Here is a 20,174-nt window from a genome sequence, read left to right as displayed (position 1 = left end):
GAAAGGAAGAGGCGTGGGGACATGTCCCAGTTGTCCCTTGCCCTCCCTCCCGTTTGAGAGGTATGACAAGGTGCCCAGGCCTCTTCTTCTTAATGTCTACAGAGGGCAATGCCATGCTCATGAAGGAGACTGTTGCCTGGGTCGGCTTCCCATAGGAGGTGGGTGGGAGCTGGCTGGGACTCTGCAAAAGGAAATTCTGAAGGGTGCACGGTGCAGCAGTCAACACTGGTTTTTAGGGGATGGGCCCACAATAACTATGTTTGATGTAACCCCGATTCCTCTGGTCACTGTGACTGGACCATGGACAGACACCTGACCTACGTGGAAGCCAGGTAGAGGCTCTCTCGGGCTAAGAATCAACGAGATGGTCTCTGCAGGTGGCCTTCATTCTAACAGTAACTCGGAGCAGAGGGAGGGCCAGAGAAGCGGAGGGAGCCAGTGTGCAGAGGGAGGGAGGGAACACGAGCGTATACGTGTACACACACACACATAGCTGGTGGCTTTCATCCCTAGACTGTTTTCCTCCTGAGACCCAGTCACATTCGTGTTCTTGGCCACCCCAGAATTTGATAACAGATGCCTCTTTTTACTGAAACTAGCTTAAGTCGGTTTCTGATCTTCGAGGGGGAAAAACAAAAGTAATCAGGACAGAGAGAGGTACCGGGAGTGGGGTGGCTGGCTGTGCCCCAGTGGTCCCCAACCCTGGCCCCGGCTCACCCCTTGCTCGTCGAGCTTCAGCAGCTGCTCCGTCACCTTGGGAGTGTTGAGAGCCAGCCGCAGGCAGTGGATGTTAAGTTCGGGAAGGACATACTCCAGGGCATCCTTCAGGGGTAGGCCTCGCCCCGTCCCATGTTTCGTGGCTGTGGGGGTGGCATCCTCCAGGATGGAGCCCCGCAGGGTGACGAGCTGCTCCAGGGACAGAAGGGACAGTTAGGAGGCTCTCGGGAACCAGAAAAGGATTAGGACATAAGAGGGTGTCCGGTTCTCAAAGCGACATGTGTGATGATCAGTAGCTTGGGCTCTAGGGCCTCTCCCAAGGCAACCGTACCCTGATTTCTAACCCCATGACTTATCGCCGCCTGTTTCTAAGCTTCCTGCAGTTTGGATTTTTTAATATCTGGCTTCTTCTCCGCATGCTACAGATACGAGATGCGGCCGTGCTGCTGCAGGAGGCGGACATTCCTACCACGATGGATCTGACGCACTCCCTGCTGACGAGCATGGACACTGCTGCCTGTCCACAGCTTCAGCGAGGGTGCTGCTAGGGACTGCACAGCAGCACCTCCCAGCGCACGTGAGCACACTTTCCTTTGAGTTTGTTCCGAGGAGAGAAATGGCTGCAGCACCAGGCATGTGAATATTCAATTATACTGCCCTGCAAACGGTTTTCCAAGTGGCTGTCCCAATTTCCACCTGCCCACCCCATCTCAGAACTCCTGCTGCTTTGCACCCTCACGAACACTAGCTCAGGCTTCTCCCCACGATGTGCTGCTGGCTACCAGGTGATGCCATGCCTGGGGCTAGGCACCGCAGCTCCAGGACACACCAAGAGGGCACAGCAGGGTCTGCAGCATCACGAAGTAAAAACCCTCCCCTGAGGGACTGTTACAAGCACCCAAACAAAATACCCTTGGGGCTATGGTTTAAGGACTACGGAGGATCAGTGCTAACAGGAAAAACACGCTCATCCTAAGCCAACAGATGCAGGAGATGGCAAAAATAACATGTCATGACATCACTTCTAAATGTACAGCCCACCCTTGCCAAACCGGACTGGGCAGGAGGCGTTCATGGAAGTAATGAAATGACCTCATGCTTGGGAGTTCCCAGTTCTGGTCTTGGTAGTTAATAAACAAACAACTCTCTTATCATAAGCAGGGCAGTCTTGAAACAGATCATGAAAAGCAATGATGTCTTATGCTTTGCCCCGCCAATCTGGGTGGCCTTGGGACTATGGGTTTCAATTAATGCACCAACAGGATCTGTGTGTTTGTATCCTGCTGACACTGCCCTGAAGCGCCCCTGCTGGGGCCAATGGATGGCATGGACCAGAAATCCCTATGTTCTTTTTCACCCTGGAGACAGGTGGCCTGCGGTCACATTTTGGCTCTGACGACTTGACCAAAGACCATTACTCAAAAAGCTCCCTGAGCCCAGCTGATGTGGCTCAGTGGTTGAGCATCAACCCATGCACCAGGATGTCGCTAGTTCAATTCCCGGTCAGGGCACATGCCCAGGTTGTGGGCCAAATCCCCAGTGGGGGGCGTGCAGGAGGTGGCCAATGTTCTCTCTCATCGATGTTTCCCTCTCTCTCCCTCTCCTTTCTCCTCTCTCTAAAATCAATAAAGAAAAAAAAAATTAAAAGCTCCCCGAGCTTTTCCTTCTCTGCTGGGGAAAATAAGTAGGGCAATGGCAGGTGGCAAAGAGTGGCCACCTCTACTCTCCAGCTGCTTCTGTCCACTGTCATGTCCTACCTGGACTGTGACAGCAGCCTCCACCGGGTCTCCCTCCTCCTGCCACCCCACCAAATCCCTTCTCCCTGCAGCAGCCTGATTCAGATCATGTTTGTCCTCTACACGGAACCTGCTAACGACTTTGCATTGCTCTCAGAATAAAATCTACACTCACTGCTCCGTCTGCAAGGCCCTGGCATCTCACCGCGGTAACCTGCCAGCTGAGCCATGAAAGGGCCTCAGGGCCACGTAAGCAAGGAGGTCCTATTTACACAGGTGGTTCTCCACCGGCATCCCCGCCTTTTTTTGTGCTGGGGGTGGGTGCACCCTCCTTCAAGAACTTTTCCTGGGAGGGCACCTGGGAGTCAGTCTGCCTAGGTTTGAATCCTAGCTCTACCTTCTTCAGCTGTGAGACCCTGGGCCCGCTTCCGCATCTCTAAAGTGGAGATAACAGTGCCTGCCTCAAAGGGTTAGAGGAGTCAATAAGATAACCCAGGTACAGCACTTAGCAGTGTATCTGGCATACAGTCAGCATTCAATGCATCAGCCATTAGTATCTGTGCGGGGGTCAAATATGTTTGCATATGCTCAGGTTGTAGGCCTGACCCCCAGTGGGGGGCATGCAGGAGGCGGCCAATCGATGTTCTCTCTCATTGATGTTTCTATCTCTCTCCCTCTCACTTCTTCTCTCTCTAAAATCAATAAAAGGAAAAAAAAATGCTGATAAAAAAAAGAATTAAAAAAGTTTTAACCTTAAGGAAACTATAGTATGCTTTGCCCTCACTTAATATGCGCTGGAGATTATTCACACACATGCACACATACAATCAGAGGCAGCTACCAAACACAAATGAGGTCCCAATCAAACACTATTAGATTTAATACGAGATGCTCTCTTCTCTACTCTGCACACTTAGATACTGTTTAAATTCTTAACAAGGAGTGACGGTTACTTTTTAAATAAAGAAAAAAATAAAAATCCAAACCTCTAACCTTAACAAAACTAAGTTCTGTCAAAAACTCACACGTAGGGGGCTAAATGGAACCCACTGGGCTTGGTGGGCCAGGCAGTCCCTGGCTGATCGGGCTCCATGTTATGGGACAGATAGTGCCAGGAAAGGGGCTGAGGACAGGGCAGTCCGGCCTGGTCTTGTCCTACCCAGGCTCAGGGGTGGGGACCAGGGGCTGACATTTAAGGCAGGAGCTGCCAAAGCCCAGTTCCAACTCTGCCCCTTCCCCGATGGGAACCTCGGTGCTGCCAACACTCCTACCCCATCTGCCAGGAGACAGGCCTGTCCGACTGTCTGCCTGGCAGCCAGCGGTGTGGCCACATGGGGCAGGCAGCTAAGAAAGCAGCCTGGGCCCCTCGCTCTGGCCCCCACGCCTTGGTTTACAAGAACCTGGTATGTGTGTGTGAACAGAACTCTGTGCAGGAACTCAGCCCTTGCTCCCCAGCATGGCCCTCGGACCTCGCGGGAGAGTGACGGCCACCACAGCAGTGTCATCATAACATCTGCCACTCAGAGCTCACTGCCCGGCAGCTTTGTGGCTTCCACCTGGGTCCTTCCCGCCACGTCAGGAAACAGGGCAGCACAAAGCCTAGTTTACAGATGAAGATGCTGAGGCTCCCAGAGGTAAAGCCATCTGCCCACGGTCACAGAGCTAGTGAGTGGCAGACCAGACAACCCAAGACTGTCTATTCCCGGAGTCAGAATTCAAACCTGACCTGAGAGCCAATGCGGGGAGTGCTTAAGAGCATGAGCTCGGGACCCAGGCAGCGTGGGTCCACGTCCATGTCTGCCACAGGGGGACCCTGACCAGTGGCTCTCCCCCTGGGCCTCACTGTCCTCGTCTGCAGAATGAGGATCATGCAGGGACCCACATCATGGACTGTTGGGAGAATGTGGAGGGGCAGTGCACGTGAAGCACGGAGGACAAGGCCTGGCAGGAATACACACTAACAGCAGCAGCTATCGCCGCGACTATTTTGGGTTATACCATCCTTCGCTCTCCCTCCACGACAGGAAGGGCCTTGGGAAGGGGCCAGGCAAACCCTGCTGGTCACGGCCTCTCCCTCCAGCCGCAGGTGAGGGCCTCAGGCCCGAGTGCCTATACTGGCAGCCCTGCAAGGACCTGGGCCCAGGGCAGAGTCCGTGCATGGCCTGCGTGTGCGTGAGGACAGAGAAGGGCTGCTTGTGGTTGCAACCCTCACGGTGGGCAAACACTCACAGGGCGGACTGAATGCGACAGGGGACAGTGGACGGACGTCACTGGCCCCTCCCCCAGTACCAGGCCCAGCACTGCCTACTCTATGCGCAACCTCATCGAGCCCACGCCGGTCCTGTGGAACTGGAATTCCCGAGAGGAAAACAGGATGTGAGAGAGGCCACCTGCCCAGGATTTCACAGCTGCCGAATGGCCTGGCCAGGCCAGGACCAAACCAGGCCTCCCTCAGGCTTCTCTCTCCTCCTTGCTTGACTTCCCACCTGGTCATCACGCACCACACTCTGTAATTTACTGAGGCATCTGTGCACTGTCTCCCTCCCCCACGGGAATGCCGTCCCACAGGTGGTTCCCCCGCCCTACTTACGGCTCATGTCCCCTGGGTGCCCAGCACAGGCTGCCAGAGGGTGGTGCTGTGGGAATCTCTCTGGGTGGATAAAGCCCCAAGCTGAGGCCGAGCCTCAGGCCCCACCTGGGCGGACTGGAGGCCAGCTCTGCGGGTGCAGGGTGGGGAGTGGACAGAAAAGGCACGAAGCCAGTTTCGAACTCACTGGAAAGGAGCCACTGCAAAAACATCACACCCTGACCCAGCACCTCCGCGCCCGTCTCGTGGCTCTCACAACGTGCAATGCAATCTGGTATTTTAAAAATTCATCCTACACATTCTATTTTCCTCCTCATCAACAACATAAAAATACTGGCCCTAAGCTGAGTTCGCAACTCATGAATGGGTCCGACTCAGTCCAAGCTGTTACTGAGATCCCAGAGGCAGCCTGGCTGTGGCCGGAGCGGCTGACACCTCACCCTGCCAGCTCTGGAGGGTGTTCTGGGCGAGTCCCTTAACCTTTCTATGGCCGCTTCATCTGTGAATGGATAACAGCGCCTTCGTCACAGAACTGTCACGACATTTAAGTTAGCGAACGTACATGAAAGGACATAGAAAATGCCCAACAAACAGTATTTCCAACATGATAGAGATTTCTGTCAATATGAGCAATTGTAGTCAATACTAGTGTTTGATTGTCACAGTCACTTCATCTAGTAGTTCCCCACATGTCATACAATAGTGTGACACAGTATGAGCTGTCCCCTCACATTCTGCCCTGGTGCTCATCTGGTTGGAAAGGCGAGGAGGGGGAGGAGGGTGCTGGGGAGACAGGGGTCAGTGACCACCTGTGAGCTGGGACACGAGGATCTGGGGCTGCCTCCCCTCGGCTGCCACAAAGCTTCTGTCATCACATCCTCCTCAGTGGGACGGTCCTCATGAGAGCTGGGGCTGGGTCCTGGGTGCAGCATCTACCGATCTGAATGAGGCCCAGGCATGGCTGGCCCCACACACCACGTCTGGGGAAGACCAGGACCAAGGGGCTGTGCAAGGCTGAGGGAGACCCACTTTGGGGGACTTTCCCAGCTGATAACTGGCCCCTTTCTGGAAAGGTGCTTTGGAAATCTCCATTGTTTTTGCTTGCCTAGCTCCCTTTTTCTGTCAAGGACCACCTGGCTGCCTCCTCCAGGTGGCTCCGATGGAGCTGTCAATCACAGTGCCCTGCCTTGCCCCTGGACCCTGGGTGGAATGTATTATCATAAATCCTCTATCATCTCTGATGACAATGGCTCGCCTAGGCCGTGGACCTGTGATCCAAGGAGGAATGTAAAAAGATGTAGAAGAATTGAGTGTCCAGTCTTCATTTTCCCATGACATGAAGAGTGTTTGTTGGAGACAAAAGAGAATGACACTCAATGTAAAAAGAAGCTGAGCAGAACAGAGCAGAGTTCTCCGGTGACATCATTGGAGTGCCTGGGGCCAGCCATGCCAGAAACTAGCCCTACCCCTGGATCTGCAGATACACAAACCAGTGAATTCTCTTTCTGGCTTAAAACGTTAGAAGATTTCTGATACTTATAACCTAAGAACCTAATCAAGCAGGGTGCTCCTCACAGGCTTCATCCCTAGCCACCACTGACATGCAATCCAGAGGAAGACCTCTGACCCAGCCAGGACAATGGGACTCTCCAGTCAGGACACACATTTGCGCGGGGAGTGTTTTGAGCCTTGAGCATCAACAGTAGTGCTTTGGGCTGCGGTTTCCCAATCCCTGCCCTGCCCAGGCACGTTGCCTTACTTCTTCCTTCCTCTCTGCAGGACATCTCATGGTCCTGAAAGAATCCTCTACACATCTCCTTTTCTTTCTTTTTTTTTAAAATCCTTACCCAAGGACATTTTTACATTTATCTTCAGATAGAGCGGGAGGGAGAGAGGGGAAAAGAGAGTGAGAAACATCGATGTGAGAGAGACACATCGAATGGTTGCCACCCACACGACCAGGGCCGGGGACAAACCGCAACCAAGGTACGTGCCCTTAGCGGGAACCGAACCCGGGTTTCTGACCCATGGGCTGACGCTCTAACTGCTGAGCCAAACCAGCCAGGGCACATCTCCCTTTATTTCTTATGCTAACCAGAGTTAATCTCTTCTTGCCAATAGAAGAATCCAGGGCTCTGCAGCGAGACACGTCAGATTCCAATTCTGGCCTGGCCACTCGTTCACTGATCTTAGACGTATTTAATTGCTCTGAGTCTTAGTTTTTTTCCCCTGTAAAACAAGGAGACTGAGAGGCTCACGCTCGTGAGGTTGTTGGGAGGATCACAAGAGATGAAGCGCTTGCCCATAGATCCTGGCACAGAGGAAGGGTGCACAGATGTGAGCTGCTATTATTTATGCAACAGTAGCATAGTGACAGGACTTACCTCGCGGGTCCGGAAGATGATCCTGTACTGGTACTGAGGCCCATGGTCCTTGTGGTCCTCCAGCTTCTCCCGCTTGATGCTCACGGCCACCGGCCCTAGCTTCTCATCCACGCCAAAGTAATTGGCATGCTCTGTGACAGAAGAGTAGGTGAGTTCAGAGTCAGCTCTTGGTGAGGTCCCACGGCAGGCCTGCTGAGGGCCAGCTCCCAGGCCTGGTCATGGCCATACTCAATGGAGAGACCATAAGAGGCGACAGCCCGCCTTTCCACACCACGCCTGCCAAGTCACACAACTTTTCTGAGCCTCAGTGCTCTCTGAGAAATGGGGGCCCTGACATTGCCCACAATTCACAGAGCTGATGGGAGGGTGAAATGAAGCTACAAATATGAAACGTGCAATGTGGTACACGGCGTGTTCAAACCCAGCCTCATCGTGATCACCCTATATTTGCAAATGTTCACTAGTTTAGCTGCCAATTAATTGCCTCTCATGAAGTGGCTAAGACTCTAGTAGTTAAGATTCTAGCCAGAGAGCCTCCTGGCCAGCTGAAACCCCGACTCTGGCCATGTCAGATGCGTGGCCCTCACTTGGGAGCCTTCTCATCAGTAAAATGGGATCAGTAAGGATGGAGCCCACTTCTCAGTACGACTGTGAGAATTAACAAGTTAAAAAGTGCTGCACACTCAGCACAGAGCCAGGCACACACGGCCAGCGAGAGCAGTGCCAGCTACCCGCCCCCCACCAGGGCATGTTCATCACAGAAAAGGGACAATGATTTAAGTCCCTAAGCATCACCTTTATCTGATCACATTTCTATAGACCTAGAAATCTCAACCTCTCCTGTTTTTCCCGGCACTGAGTGGAAGAAGTCTCGCCCTCTCTCCCCCTTTTTCTAAAACATGTTGCTGTTCCTGGCCTGTTTGGCTCAGCGGTTGAGCGTCGGCCTGAGGACCAGAGAGTCCCGGGTTCAGTTCCCACTAGGGGCACGTACCAAAAAAAAAACCAGACATTTCAGCCCTGGCCGGTTTGGTTCAGCGGTTAGAACATCTGCCTGCGGTCCGGAGAGACCCGGGTTCGGTTCCCGCTAAGGGCATGTACCTCGGTTGCAGTTTGTCCCCGGCCCTGGTTGGTCGTGCGGGTGGCAGCCACTCGATGTGTCCCTTTCACATTGATGTTTCCCTCTCTCTCTCTTCCTCTCTCTCCCTCCCACTCTATCTGTGCAAAAAATGGAAAAAATGTCCTCGGGTGAGGATTAAAAAAATAAATAAATAAAAAATAAATAAAACATGTTGCTGTTTTATAACCCTTCCAGGCAAACAGTTCTTTCTGATGTATAACCCAAGTCTCTCCTGCCCGTGATGGGTACCTGCCAGCAGTCTGACTTGACTGAAGTCCACGGAGTCAGCATCTACCCTCTGCCAGAATTCCTCCCCACCCCACTGAACTGGCATTGCCTGTTCTCATCAGATGCTCTTGCTGAATCAAAGGATTATCTAAGGCCCAAATAATGTGTGCTAATTAATGACCACAATCAGAACAGCACCTGCAGTGGGTTAAATAATTTCCCCAGCTGGTCTGAAAACAGAATAAATACTATACCCCACAAATACCAGTTCATTCCGAAAGCAGTTGCTGGATTTTTCTTTTCCTTTTTTTTAATCCTCACCCGAGGATATTTTTTGATATTTTATTCAGATAAAGTGGGAGGGAGAGAGAGAGAGAGAGAGAAACATTGACATGAAAGAGACACATCGAGTGGTTGCCACCCACACAACCAACCAGGGCCGGGGACAAACTGCAACCGAGGTATGTGCCCTTAGTGGGAACCGAACCTGGGTCTCTTCAGACCACAGGCCAATGCTCTAACCGTTGAGCCAAACTGGCTAGGGCTTTTCTTTCTTTTTTTAAGAATGTTTTTTATTGATTTTCCAGTGAGAGAGGAAGGGAAAGAGACAGAAACATCGATGTAAGAGAGAAACATTGATTGGCTGCCTCCTGCATGCCCCCTACTGGGGATTGTGCCGACAACCTGGGCACGTGGCCTGATGGGGGAATTTGTGTTTTTAATCCACCAATGCATACCCAGTACCTCCCAGTAAGCACTCAAAGAATAATGATTAATTTATGAGTTTCTAAGACTATAAAGAAATATTTTTTTTAAAGAAAACTGCTTTGGTCCTGGCTGGTTTGGCTCAGCGGTTAGAGCGTTGGCCTGCGGTCCGGAGAGACCCGGGTTCGGTTCCCGCTAAGGGCACGTACTTCGGTTGCAGTTTGTCCCCGGCCCTGGTTGGGTCGTGCGGGTGGCAGCCACTCGATGTGTCCCTTTCACGTTGATGTTTCTCTCTCTCTCCCTCCCACTCTATCTGTACAAAAATTGGAAAGATGTCCTCAGGTGAGAATAAAAAAAAAAAAAAAAAGAAAGAAAATTGCTTTGCCTGGCCAGTGTGGCTCAGTGGATGAGTGTCAACCCACGCATCAAGAGGTCACTGGTTTGATTCCCGGTCAGGGCACATGCTCAGGTTGTGGGCCTGATCCTCAGTGGGGGGCATGCAGGAGGCGGCCAATCGATGTTTTCTCTCACCGATGTTTCTATCTCTCTCTCCCTCTAACTTCTCTCTTTCTCTAATATCAATAAAGAAAAAAAAATTAAAGAAAATTGCTTTTTGCTCTGGCCGGTCTGGCTAAATGGTTAGAGCATCGGCCTACAGACTGATGGATCTCGGGCTCGATTCCTGGTCAAGGGCATGTATCTGGGTTGCAGGTTTGATCCGTGGCCCTGGTCGGGGTCATGTGGGAGGCAACCAATCAATGTGTTTCTCTCACATCAATGTCTCTCTCTCTCTGTCTCTCTCTCTCCCCCCCTCCCTTCCACTCTATCTAAAAATCAATGGGAAAATATGCTCAGGTGAGGATTAACCAAAAAAAAAAAAAAAAAAGAAAATTGCTTTTTAAAAAAGTTCCATGATGAGTACCAACCACCAGCCTGATGAAGAGCTACGTGTGACTAATGCACAACCTTATTTGATCCTCACCAGTCCTTTCGTGTGAATATTTCTATGTGTGAGTTGAAAAGAATGTGTTCTTTGTTGGTAAGGTACAAAATTAACATGTATAGCTGCACACAAATGTATATGTAATATGTATACAAAATTAATATGTATTAATATCAAAACCCAGTTTTTTTATCCTCACCCGAGGATATTTTTCCATTTTTTGTACAGATAGAGTGGGAGGGAGAGAGAGGAAGGGAGAGAGAGAAACATCGATGTGAAGGGACACATCGAGTGGCTGCCACCCGCACGACCAACCAGGGCCGGGGACAAACTGCAACCGAGGTACGTGCCCTTAGCGGGAACCGAACCCGGGTCTCTCCGGACCGCAGGCGGACGCTCTAACCGCTGAGCCAAACTGGCCAGGGCAAAAACCCGGTTTTTTGATGGATTATTCAAATCCACTTCCGCCTATTGCTTTGGATCCGTCAATTTCAACAAGAGGCCCTGTCAGCTTCTCCCACTGATTGTGGATTCGTTCACTTCTCCCCGTAACCATATCAGTTTTAATTCATATATCGCTAAGCCAGGTTGCCAAGTATAAAGGTTCACAACTGCCCTGGCCAGTTTGGCTCAGCGGTTAGAGCGTCGGCCTGCAGTCCAGAGAGACCCAGGTTTGGTTCCTGCTAAGGGAATGTACTTCTGTTGCAGTGTGTCCTGGCCCTGGTTAAGTCGTGCGGTGGCAGCCACTCAATGTGTCCCTTTCACGTTGATGTTTCTCTCTCTCTCTCTTCCTTTCTTTCCCTCCCACTCTGTCTGAATAAAAAAAATGGAAAAATGTCCTTGGGTGAGGAAGAAAAAAAAAAAAGGTTTACAACTATTAGAGTTTCTCGGTGAATTTAAAAATACTGGCATGAAATGGCCTTTTCAGTTCCTCCTAAAAGAGCTTTAGCCTTAAAATCCATTCTGTGTGATACTGATGCTGGCTTACCTGCATTTTCTTGTTTAGCAATTGTCTGAAAATTCTTTTTTCATCCCTTTATTTTCAATTTCTGTCATTTTGTTTTTGGGCATGTGATTCCACTACAATCATGTCCATTCCTCACACAAGGACAGAGTCCAGGGGGAAATGTGTCACATAGCTAGTAAGCGATAGAATGAAAACCCAGGGCTGCCTGAGACTGCACTCTGAGCCCTGTGGGATAACCTAATTGATATTTGTTATGTTTGAGTAGGACAGGGCTTTAAAAAAATTTTAAACTAGTTGCTGTGGAGTATTAGCTGCCTATCTGTTTTTCCCTTTTAAGAAAACACTCTAATATTGGGGGAAGAAAAGAGAGGGGCTGTGTCTAGCTAAAAACCTGTATTTCCCAGCCTGCCTTGCAGATCGGAGCAGACAATAAGTGGAAACAGTTGGATGGGGTTTCTGAGAAAACTCTTTAAAGGGGGCTGACTTGACAGGAGTTCTGCCTTTTTGCCCTTACCCTGTCCTCTTTTTCCCTACCTGGAAACATGGATGAAATGGCTGGCGCTCCAGCAGCCATCTTGGACCAGGAGACCACCTAAGGGCTGGAAGCCATGCGCTAAGGTTGGCATTCTACTGATGCTGCAATACTAGCTCTGGACTGCTGACCTATGAACTTCTTCGCAAGAGAAATAAACTTCTATGTTGTGTAAGCCTATTACTGGTAGTTGTAAGCAATTCTGAATTGATACAGCTGCCAGCATGTAAATATTAGAAGAATCCACATTAAAAAAAGATCTGAATTTCAGGAGAATCTTGACAAAAATCAGTAAGGCTGGCAGCCCTGGGTTTGTCTGCATTTCCTGCATGACAACAATGAGCTGCACCTGAGCAGGAGCTGCCCTGTGCTCAGTCCCTGCTTGGTGTGCTTGCCTTCTTATGTGTCCTGCCTGGGTATGTGGTCTCTGCACCATGCTATGTTGCCTCGTGGGACTACCCCACCAGCACCAATGAACCTAATGATGCAGGAAGCCTGTCTCTCCTGGTGTTAATGCTTCTAAAAATCAACAACTCCACCTTCCTAGAGGATTTAGAATCTGCCTGTTTCTTCCCCACCCCCATCCTAGATGTGTCCATCATCATCTCCTCCTTAGTCTCTCTACCTCCAGAGGGAGGCTGTGAACACCCAAGTCAGATCGGGGCCCTCTCCTGCTCAGAACGCTCCTGCAGCTCCACCGCACTTGGGGTAAAAGTGAGAGTCCTCACCATGGCCCATGAAGTCCCACATGATCTGTCCCTGTCATCTGTCTGTTTCGGCTCCTTCGCTTCTCCCCCAGTCACTCATCCCAGCAACAATGGTCTCCTTCCTATTTGGTGTTACCGGGCCATTGTACTTGCTGTTCCATGTTGGAAACACGGTCCTAGTCTCCCCCCGGCTCCCTCTCCATCAGCTTGGTACTCAATGCACCTACCAGGAGGTCCCCCCTGACCCTTCCCTGCTGAAAATTGCAACCTCCCATCCTGATACTTCTCTCTTCGCTGCTCTACTTTATCCATAGCACTTACCACCCTATGATACCTTATTTATTTTATCTATTCATCTAGTTTTATTGTTTGCCTGACACCTCTAAGACATTAAGTGCTAGGAAGACAAGGCTTTTGTGTTTAACTGGTCGATACTACATGCCCAGGCTCTGGAGCACCTGACACATAGGCGAACCAGGCACAGGTTTGCTAAGGACATGCGTGTCTGTGTCTCACACAGCTCAGGGTTTGGGAGTGTCCCGAGGCTCAGTGAATCCTCACAGCCCTGCTCCTGTGGCTCCCGCACACAGTGAGTGAATGAGCAGGGGTCTCAGAGACAAGCCCGCCTGTCCCGCCTCGTCACCTTTGCCCACGAAGTAGTCCTGGTAGTAGCGGGCGCCCAGGTCCACGTGCTCGATGCTGTACTGCCGCGGGCGGCTCTGCGTCCTCTGCTGCTCCTTGGGCACCTCCAGCACCGAGATGCTGGCGTTGGTGCGGTAGGAGCTGAGGGCGGGCTCGGCCAGGCGGCTCTCACTGCCGCCCGGGGAGCCGGCCGAGGCCCGGGAGAAGCTCACGTTGCGCTCGCACTCGCCGCCAATCTCGTTGCGAAAGTGCGGGCAGCTGAGCAGCAGGTCGTTGCTGTTGTCGTCGCCCAGGTCCTGCTCCAGGTTCTCCTTGCAGTTCAAGTCCTCCATGCTGGCGAAGGCGGGGTCCAGGCCCCCGAGGCCGTGGGCCCGCGACGCGGTGAGGGACTCCATGGCCGAGGCGGCCGAGGCGCCCGTGGTGGTGTTCCGCCTCTGGGCCGTGGACACCCTGTTGGCGGCCGCCTCGTGCAGGTCGAACAGCATGCTCTGCACATCGAAGTGGGCGAAGCTCTTCTGGCAGACCCACGGCCTGCTGGCCTCCGGGGGGCTCCGCCCTTCCTCTGCCTCCCCTGGGGACCGGCCCGTGTCACCTTCCGGTTTACTGCTCCTCAGCTTCCGGAAGATGGACGAGTCCACTGTGTCCCCACTGCCCAGACCCCGCACAGGCTTCTTGCGGGCCCTCTCCTTGTCCTTCCCGGGTGGGAAGAGGCTGTCCCTGGTGGGCTGCTCGTTGCGGAGGTCCCCCTTGGCTCCGCTGATGCCCCCTGAGAGGTGCGGGCTGGAATCGGCCTGGAGGAGCTCGGCGAGGTGCTGGGAGCCCCGGACCTCGGGCTGCTCGTTCCGGAACTCGTTGAGAATGTCAAAGAAGCTCTGCTCAGGCATGCCCTGCACATCGATGGAGGATGTGCTCCCGTACTCGCGGAAGAGGGGCAGGGCCCCTGCGAACCGGCACCCCCGAGGCTCGCCCACGTCCTCCACATCACACTCGCTGAGCGTGATCTCACTGCTGCTGCGGTGCCGCAGCGGGAGGAAGGCCCTGCCGGGGGACCGGGGCCACCCATCCTGGAATTCCACATCTTTGGACCTTCTCCTGGAGAGTCGGTGGAAGGCTTTGGACCCTGAGGAAGCTGGGGTGCTGGCGGGCGGCTGTCCATTCTGTATGTCCCTCATGGGATGGGCCACCTTTGTGGCCTTTGTGCCATCTGTGTCCTGTGAGGGGCTTGGGTTGTTCTGCTCTCTCAGGGCCTCCCTCTTGGGTGGCCAGTCGGCCACTCTTGCACGCACGCCCATCTTGGGCACTGCAGGGGTGGTGGGACTGGGGCGGGTGGTGGCGGTGGCTGGGCTCTCACCGACAGGCTGAGGCATGCCGCCGTTCTGGACCCAGAATCCCATGGGGGCATAGTCCCCCGTGTGCGGCCCAGGGAGGACGTCGGCTCCCCTGGCCCCACAGCTGGCTGTCAGGTCCACACCATCACTGGGAATGGGCCGATAAGTGGTCATAGTCCACAGGCACTGGAATGCTACTGGCCCCTGTAAGCTGTGCAGTCACTTTAGGGTCCTCTGGCCCTCAGCCATTGTTCAGGGCTGCCAGTCCCAGGATGAAGGAAGCTGGCTCCTGAAGCCTGACAGGAAGGCTGTGAGTCTGTGGGGTCCAATTCTCCACCATCGCTGTGGGAAACCGAGCCAGGGCCACCTCAGGAGGCAGGTGTCCCGGGGACGCCAGCCTGAGGGGCTCAGCGGGGCAGAGCGCACAGCAGATGGGGCCGCGGGCCGGCAGGCTGCAGGGGTGCCATGCTGGAAAGGGAGAAAAGGCAAAGGTGAGATGATGCACTGCGCCCAGAGAGTGACTTTCTTTTTGACAGCTTCACTCACTTAAAATGCCTTTTTATTACGGAAATTTCCAAACATACCCACAAGCAGAGAGAAGACCTTGAAGAGACACCCCACCAGCTTCAATGGCCATTTACTAGTCGTCTCCCCTCATCCGTGAGAGATGCTTCAAGACCACCAGTGGAACCCTATGTATTATGCTTTTTCCCGCACATATACACCTATGATAAAGTTTAATTTATAAATCAGGCAGTTCGAGATGAACAATAAGTTATAATAAAAATAAAACACTCCTAATATATTCTAGTAAGTTACGTGAATATGCTCTCTCTCAAAAGGCCTCACTGGACTGTACTTACCTCGTGATGCTGAGAGGAAGCCTCTGTGATTAGATGAGGGGAGGGGCCCCGAGTGGCCACAACTGGACACTCACGAACGGTGTCTCTATGAAATTTCCCATTTCATATTTCATATTTCTGCACCGTGGTTGACCACGGGTAACTGACACTGTGAATAAGGGGGGACTACTGTATCTGCCACTTCTGTTTTATCTACCCACTCCTGCACTGTTTTTGAGAGAATATTTTAGAGTAAATCTCAGATAGCAGCTCATTTCACCTCCATGAATATTTTCGCTTATATCTCTAGGAGATGAGGCTTTTAAAAATACAACCATGACACCTTTATCACACCCATCAAATGAACAAGAATTCTTTAGGACCACGAAGCACCCTGTCTGCACTGCATTTCCCGTCATCTCAAAGGTGTCTTTGAGGTTGGTTTGTTCAAACCAGGATCCACACACACAAGGCCCATACTCCACTTTGGCAGACATATTTCTTTTTAAAAATTAATCCTCACTAGAGGACATTTTTTCCATTGACTTTTAGAGAATGGGAGGAGGGGGAGGGAGAGAGGGAGAAAGGGAGACAGAGGGAGAGGGAAACATCAACGTGAGACACATCGATTGGTTGCTTCCCGTATGTGCCCCAACCAGGGCCAGGATCGAACCTGCAACCCAGGTACATGCCCTTGACTGGAATCAAACCTGTAACCGTCTGGAGTGTGGGCCAAGGCTCTAACCACTGAGCAACGCAAGCCAGGGCTGGCAGGTATATTTCTTGTCTCTTCTACTTTGCAGTGCCACTCCCTTTGCGTGATGCTATTTATTTGTGGGACCACTTGTTCCCTGGAGTTTCGCACTTTGGGGACCTGTGCCCTGTGGTGTCAGTGAGCACAGTCCTCTGCCCTGGGTCCTGTCCACTGGTGGCTGTGCACAGAGGTTGGACTGCTGTCAGCCTGTCCTACAGTCCACCGGAAAGGCACCAGAAAGTCATCAAGAATGACAGCCCAGTCACCAGGAGCACTGGTGGATTGGGGGGAGGGACTGTCTCCAGAAACCTGCGTGATTACTAGACACCACGAGGCAGTAAATCAGCTGCCACTTCTTTCTGAGATCTCCTCGTGGGCTCTTGTGTTAGAATAAAATCCAAATTCCTTCTGCGGGCCCACAAGCCCCACAGGATTGGGCCCCTGCCAATCTCCACGACACCCCTCCCCATCCCTAACCAAGACCCCATCACACTGGCCTCCTTTCCTGTTCTTCCGACATAGCAACCCCCCCAGGCTACCTGGGCACCCCCATCCCTAACCAAGACCCCATCACACTGGCCTCCTTTCCTGTTCTTCCGACATAGCAACCCCCCCCCAGGCTACCTGGGCACCCTGCCTCAGTTCCTCACCAGGCTGGTTCCCTCCCGTGGGGTCGACTCTGTAATAACGCCCCACACCACCCTATGCAGACACTGAAGACTGGTCTCCTCAAAGCCTCTGTCACCTGCCCCTCTGCTTTCTTTTTCCACCAACTAAAATTATTTTGTTCATTATCTATTTATGGACTTTCTTCACTACTACCTCATCAGTTCCAGAACGGCGGGGCGTCTGTGTCGGTCACTATGTCATCGGTTCCAGAACGGCGGGGTGTCTGTGTTGGTCACTACGTCATCGGTTCCAGAACGGCGGGGCGTCTGTGTCGGTCACTATGTCATCGGTTCCAGAGGCAGGGGTGTCTGTGTTGGTCACTACGTCATCAGTTCCAGAGGCAGGGGTGTCTATGTCGGTCACTACGTCATCGGTTCCAGAGGCAGGGGTGTCTATGTTGGTCACTACGTCACCGGTTCCAGAGGCAGGGGTGTCTATGTCGGTCACTACGTCACCGGTTCCAGAGGCAGGGGTGTCTATGTCAGTCACTACGTCATCAGTTCCATGTAGCCCCAGCCCCTACAACAGTGCCCACGACTCTTCACTGTTGGTTGTATGAGTGAGTGAACAAATAGCTTCTAAGCTGATGTGTAAGTGCTCCCCGGCCTGCGGGGCTCTGGGGAAGGGAGGTCACGCTTCCCTGGCAACCCAAGGACTCTGCAGGATCATCTCCCTTTGTCTCTGCCTTGAACTTCTGAAGGACGAAACCCTCTTCTGGGGAGAGAGGAAAGTGACTCATGGCCTGTGGCAGAATCTGTTGGTTGTCCCCACAGTGGTGCTGTTCTCCTGCCAACAGACCGATCCTGCTCAGAGCAGCAGAGTGCTGGGCTGGCTGGGCATCTGGCTCAAGGTGACTTCCCCCTGGCTGACGAAACCGCAGCCTCACTGGGGCCTCTGCTCTTGCTCCTGCTCTTCTCCTAAGGGTCCCCATCCACACAGCAGGCAGAGCAACCCTGGGCTCTCCCCATCGCTCCAGGAGCCCAGGCCACAATGTCCTTCCTCAGCGCCCCAGATGCCTACCCTCCCTGCTGCCTCGGGGCCGCTGCACATGGCTTCCTGCTGCCCTTCCCTAACTGGGTAAGTCCTTCTCAGGACTGGGGACAGTGCCACTCTCCCCACATGACTTTCCCTCTCACCAACCTTGCTCAGTCTCCAACCGGAGCTCTCAGAGCACCCTGCTTTTCTCTTCGGGGTACCTGCATCAATGTATGTAAGTATTTAGCGTGTCATGAATTGTTGCCACATACAAGGTTTGGGCACTGAGTGAGTCCTGCGTCCCCAGTGCAGACCTGACGAACAGAAGCCATTACTAAATATCTGGTGAGTAAACAAATGGATGGACCAGGACGCACTGGCTCAGTGGGGGTTTGTGACCTGAGGGCAGGCAGGGCTTGCTTGGTGCCCAAGTTATCTGCCCCTGGGAAGAAGCTGAAAGTGACAAAGGGGGGCACTGCCTCTTTAAAGGCCTTTGTAGGGGGTCAGGGTGTCCAGGGCTTCCTCCAGGTGGCCTTCTGTGCCCAGGGCTGCCCTGATTTCTGCAGGAGTTTCTCCTGGTGGACATGTGATCTAGTCACAGTGACGGGCTCAGCGGGACCTAAGAGGCCTGGATAGTCAGGGCTGTGTCTGAGGGCTACTTTCAGAGGCCCAAGGGGAATGATGACTCCTCCAGGCAGGCAATGAGTAATTCCATTTCTGGGTACATACAAGTCATTTATTCGTCCAGTAAGAACTAGTCCTTACAACTCATTCATTCATAGAACGAACGCCTACTACATTCTTACAAATCATTCAGTCCCAAAACTTTATTCCGTTAAGAAAGCACTAAAGACTTACTCATTTACCAGGCATGTATAACTCATGCATTCATTCCACAAACACGGGGCACTTAAAACCCACCCATTTACTCAACGTGTTTCTTAGGCACCTACTACTGTGTGCTACTGTTGTAGGTGAGGACACAGCCCGAGCAGAGCAGACCACACTGTCTCAGGAACTTAGCTGCGGTAGAGGGAAGCCAGAGAAATGAGAAACAAAGACAGAAAACAAGGTAATTTCAAAGGTGGTCAGCAGTATAAAAGAAAACGTAAGGGGGAGGGCTACTCGTCTGTAGACAGGAAAAGGTGGGAAGGCCTGTTGTGGGGTGCTGTCTGACCTGGGGTCTGCGTGAGGAGCGGGCACCTGCCATGCACCAGGTGTGCTGATGGCGGGGCTGACAAGCAGGGGCAGGAAAGCTGGGAGTGGCCAGTGCACGAGGCCCCAAAGGGGTTGTCCCAAGCAGGGGTTCTCTCCGCAGCACCAGGGAGCTCTGTAAAAATACAGGTGTTCACACTCCACCCCCAGAGTCTGAATCAGCTGGTCTGGGGCAGGCCCAGGCCCAAGTGTCTTTTAAAAGCTCTGCAGCTGATTCTAAGATGTAGCCAGGGCTGAAGACAGAGGAAGGAAAGAGATGAAAGAGAAGTGGGCCTGACACCAAGCCCCAGAGGCTTCAAACCTGAGCACAGCTGAGCACACCTGAGCAGGCCCGGGCAGAGCAGGCCCAGGCAGACAGGCCAGCAGGTGCTGCGTAGGCCTGAGCGGTGGGTGTGGTCTGTGGGGTTCAATGTTGCTGAGAGGGTCATGCATGGTGGCAATTACTGGTCTGAGGGGCACTGGGGAGCTACTGCAGGAGGTATTTCAGGGGACTGCTGCTCCAGGGAGTCTTCCTTCCCTCCACATCCCCATCAGTCACTCACGTCTGCCCTTTGCTGTGCCCCCGGGGGTCTGCGCACATCCTGGACTAAGGAGTTAGCCCACTGGACTGTTAAACTTCTGAGTGTCTTTTGTCCTCCTTAGACTTTTTAATTATTTATTTTTTACTTATTTTTCAATCCTCACCCGAGGATATTTTTACATTTATCTTCGGACAGAGTGGGAGGGCGAGAGAGAGAGAGAGAGAGAGAGAGAGAGAGAGAGAGACATCGATTGGTTGCCTCCCGCACAATCCCAACGAGCTACGTCCCCTTGGCTGGAGTCGAACCTGCAACTCTTTGGTCCGCGGCCCAAGGCTCTGACCGCTGAGCCAAACCGGCCAGGGCTCCTTAGACTTTTTGAACAGCTTCAAGTCTGCAGTGGACTGGGGTCTATGACACGCGTTCTTGCCATATGTACGAAGTAGAGGGCGTAACTGTGCAGAAACTTCACATCTTTAATCTGACCCTTTCCTCCTCCTTTCCTTTGGATTTAAACTGGCCTCGTCCAGTCTAGGAGCACCCTGACCCACCTCCCTCCCTCTCCCCTGCACTTCCACTCCCCTAATGCTAAGGCTCAGGACAGTGAG

At 52.6% G+C, this 20,174-nt stretch overlaps 1 protein-coding gene across 2 annotated transcripts in view; it reads right to left on the bottom strand.

Annotated features, from left to right (window-relative positions):
• The window catches only part of SIPA1L3 (signal induced proliferation associated 1 like 3), a 225,288-nt gene that overhangs the window by 73,104 nt on the left and 132,010 nt on the right, over positions 1-20,174 (bottom strand). For both annotated transcript variants that reach the window (XM_036274268.1, XM_036274267.1), the window contains 3 exons: positions 13,267-15,061; positions 7,425-7,555; positions 718-906 (listed from right to left, as the gene is read on the bottom strand). In XM_036274268.1, the coding sequence (XP_036130161.1) occupies positions 718-906; positions 7,425-7,555; positions 13,267-14,767 (1,821 nt within the window). In that variant the 5' untranslated portion in view covers positions 14,768-15,061. The remainder of the gene's footprint in view (positions 1-717; positions 907-7,424; positions 7,556-13,266; positions 15,062-20,174) is intronic.

This window comes from Molossus molossus, unplaced genomic scaffold, assembly GCF_014108415.1.
Source record: "Molossus molossus isolate mMolMol1 unplaced genomic scaffold, mMolMol1.p scaffold_m16_p_21, whole genome shotgun sequence".
Taxonomy (NCBI): Eukaryota; Metazoa; Chordata; class Mammalia; order Chiroptera; family Molossidae; genus Molossus; species Molossus molossus.
This window is presented reverse-complemented; position numbering and strand designations above follow the sequence as displayed.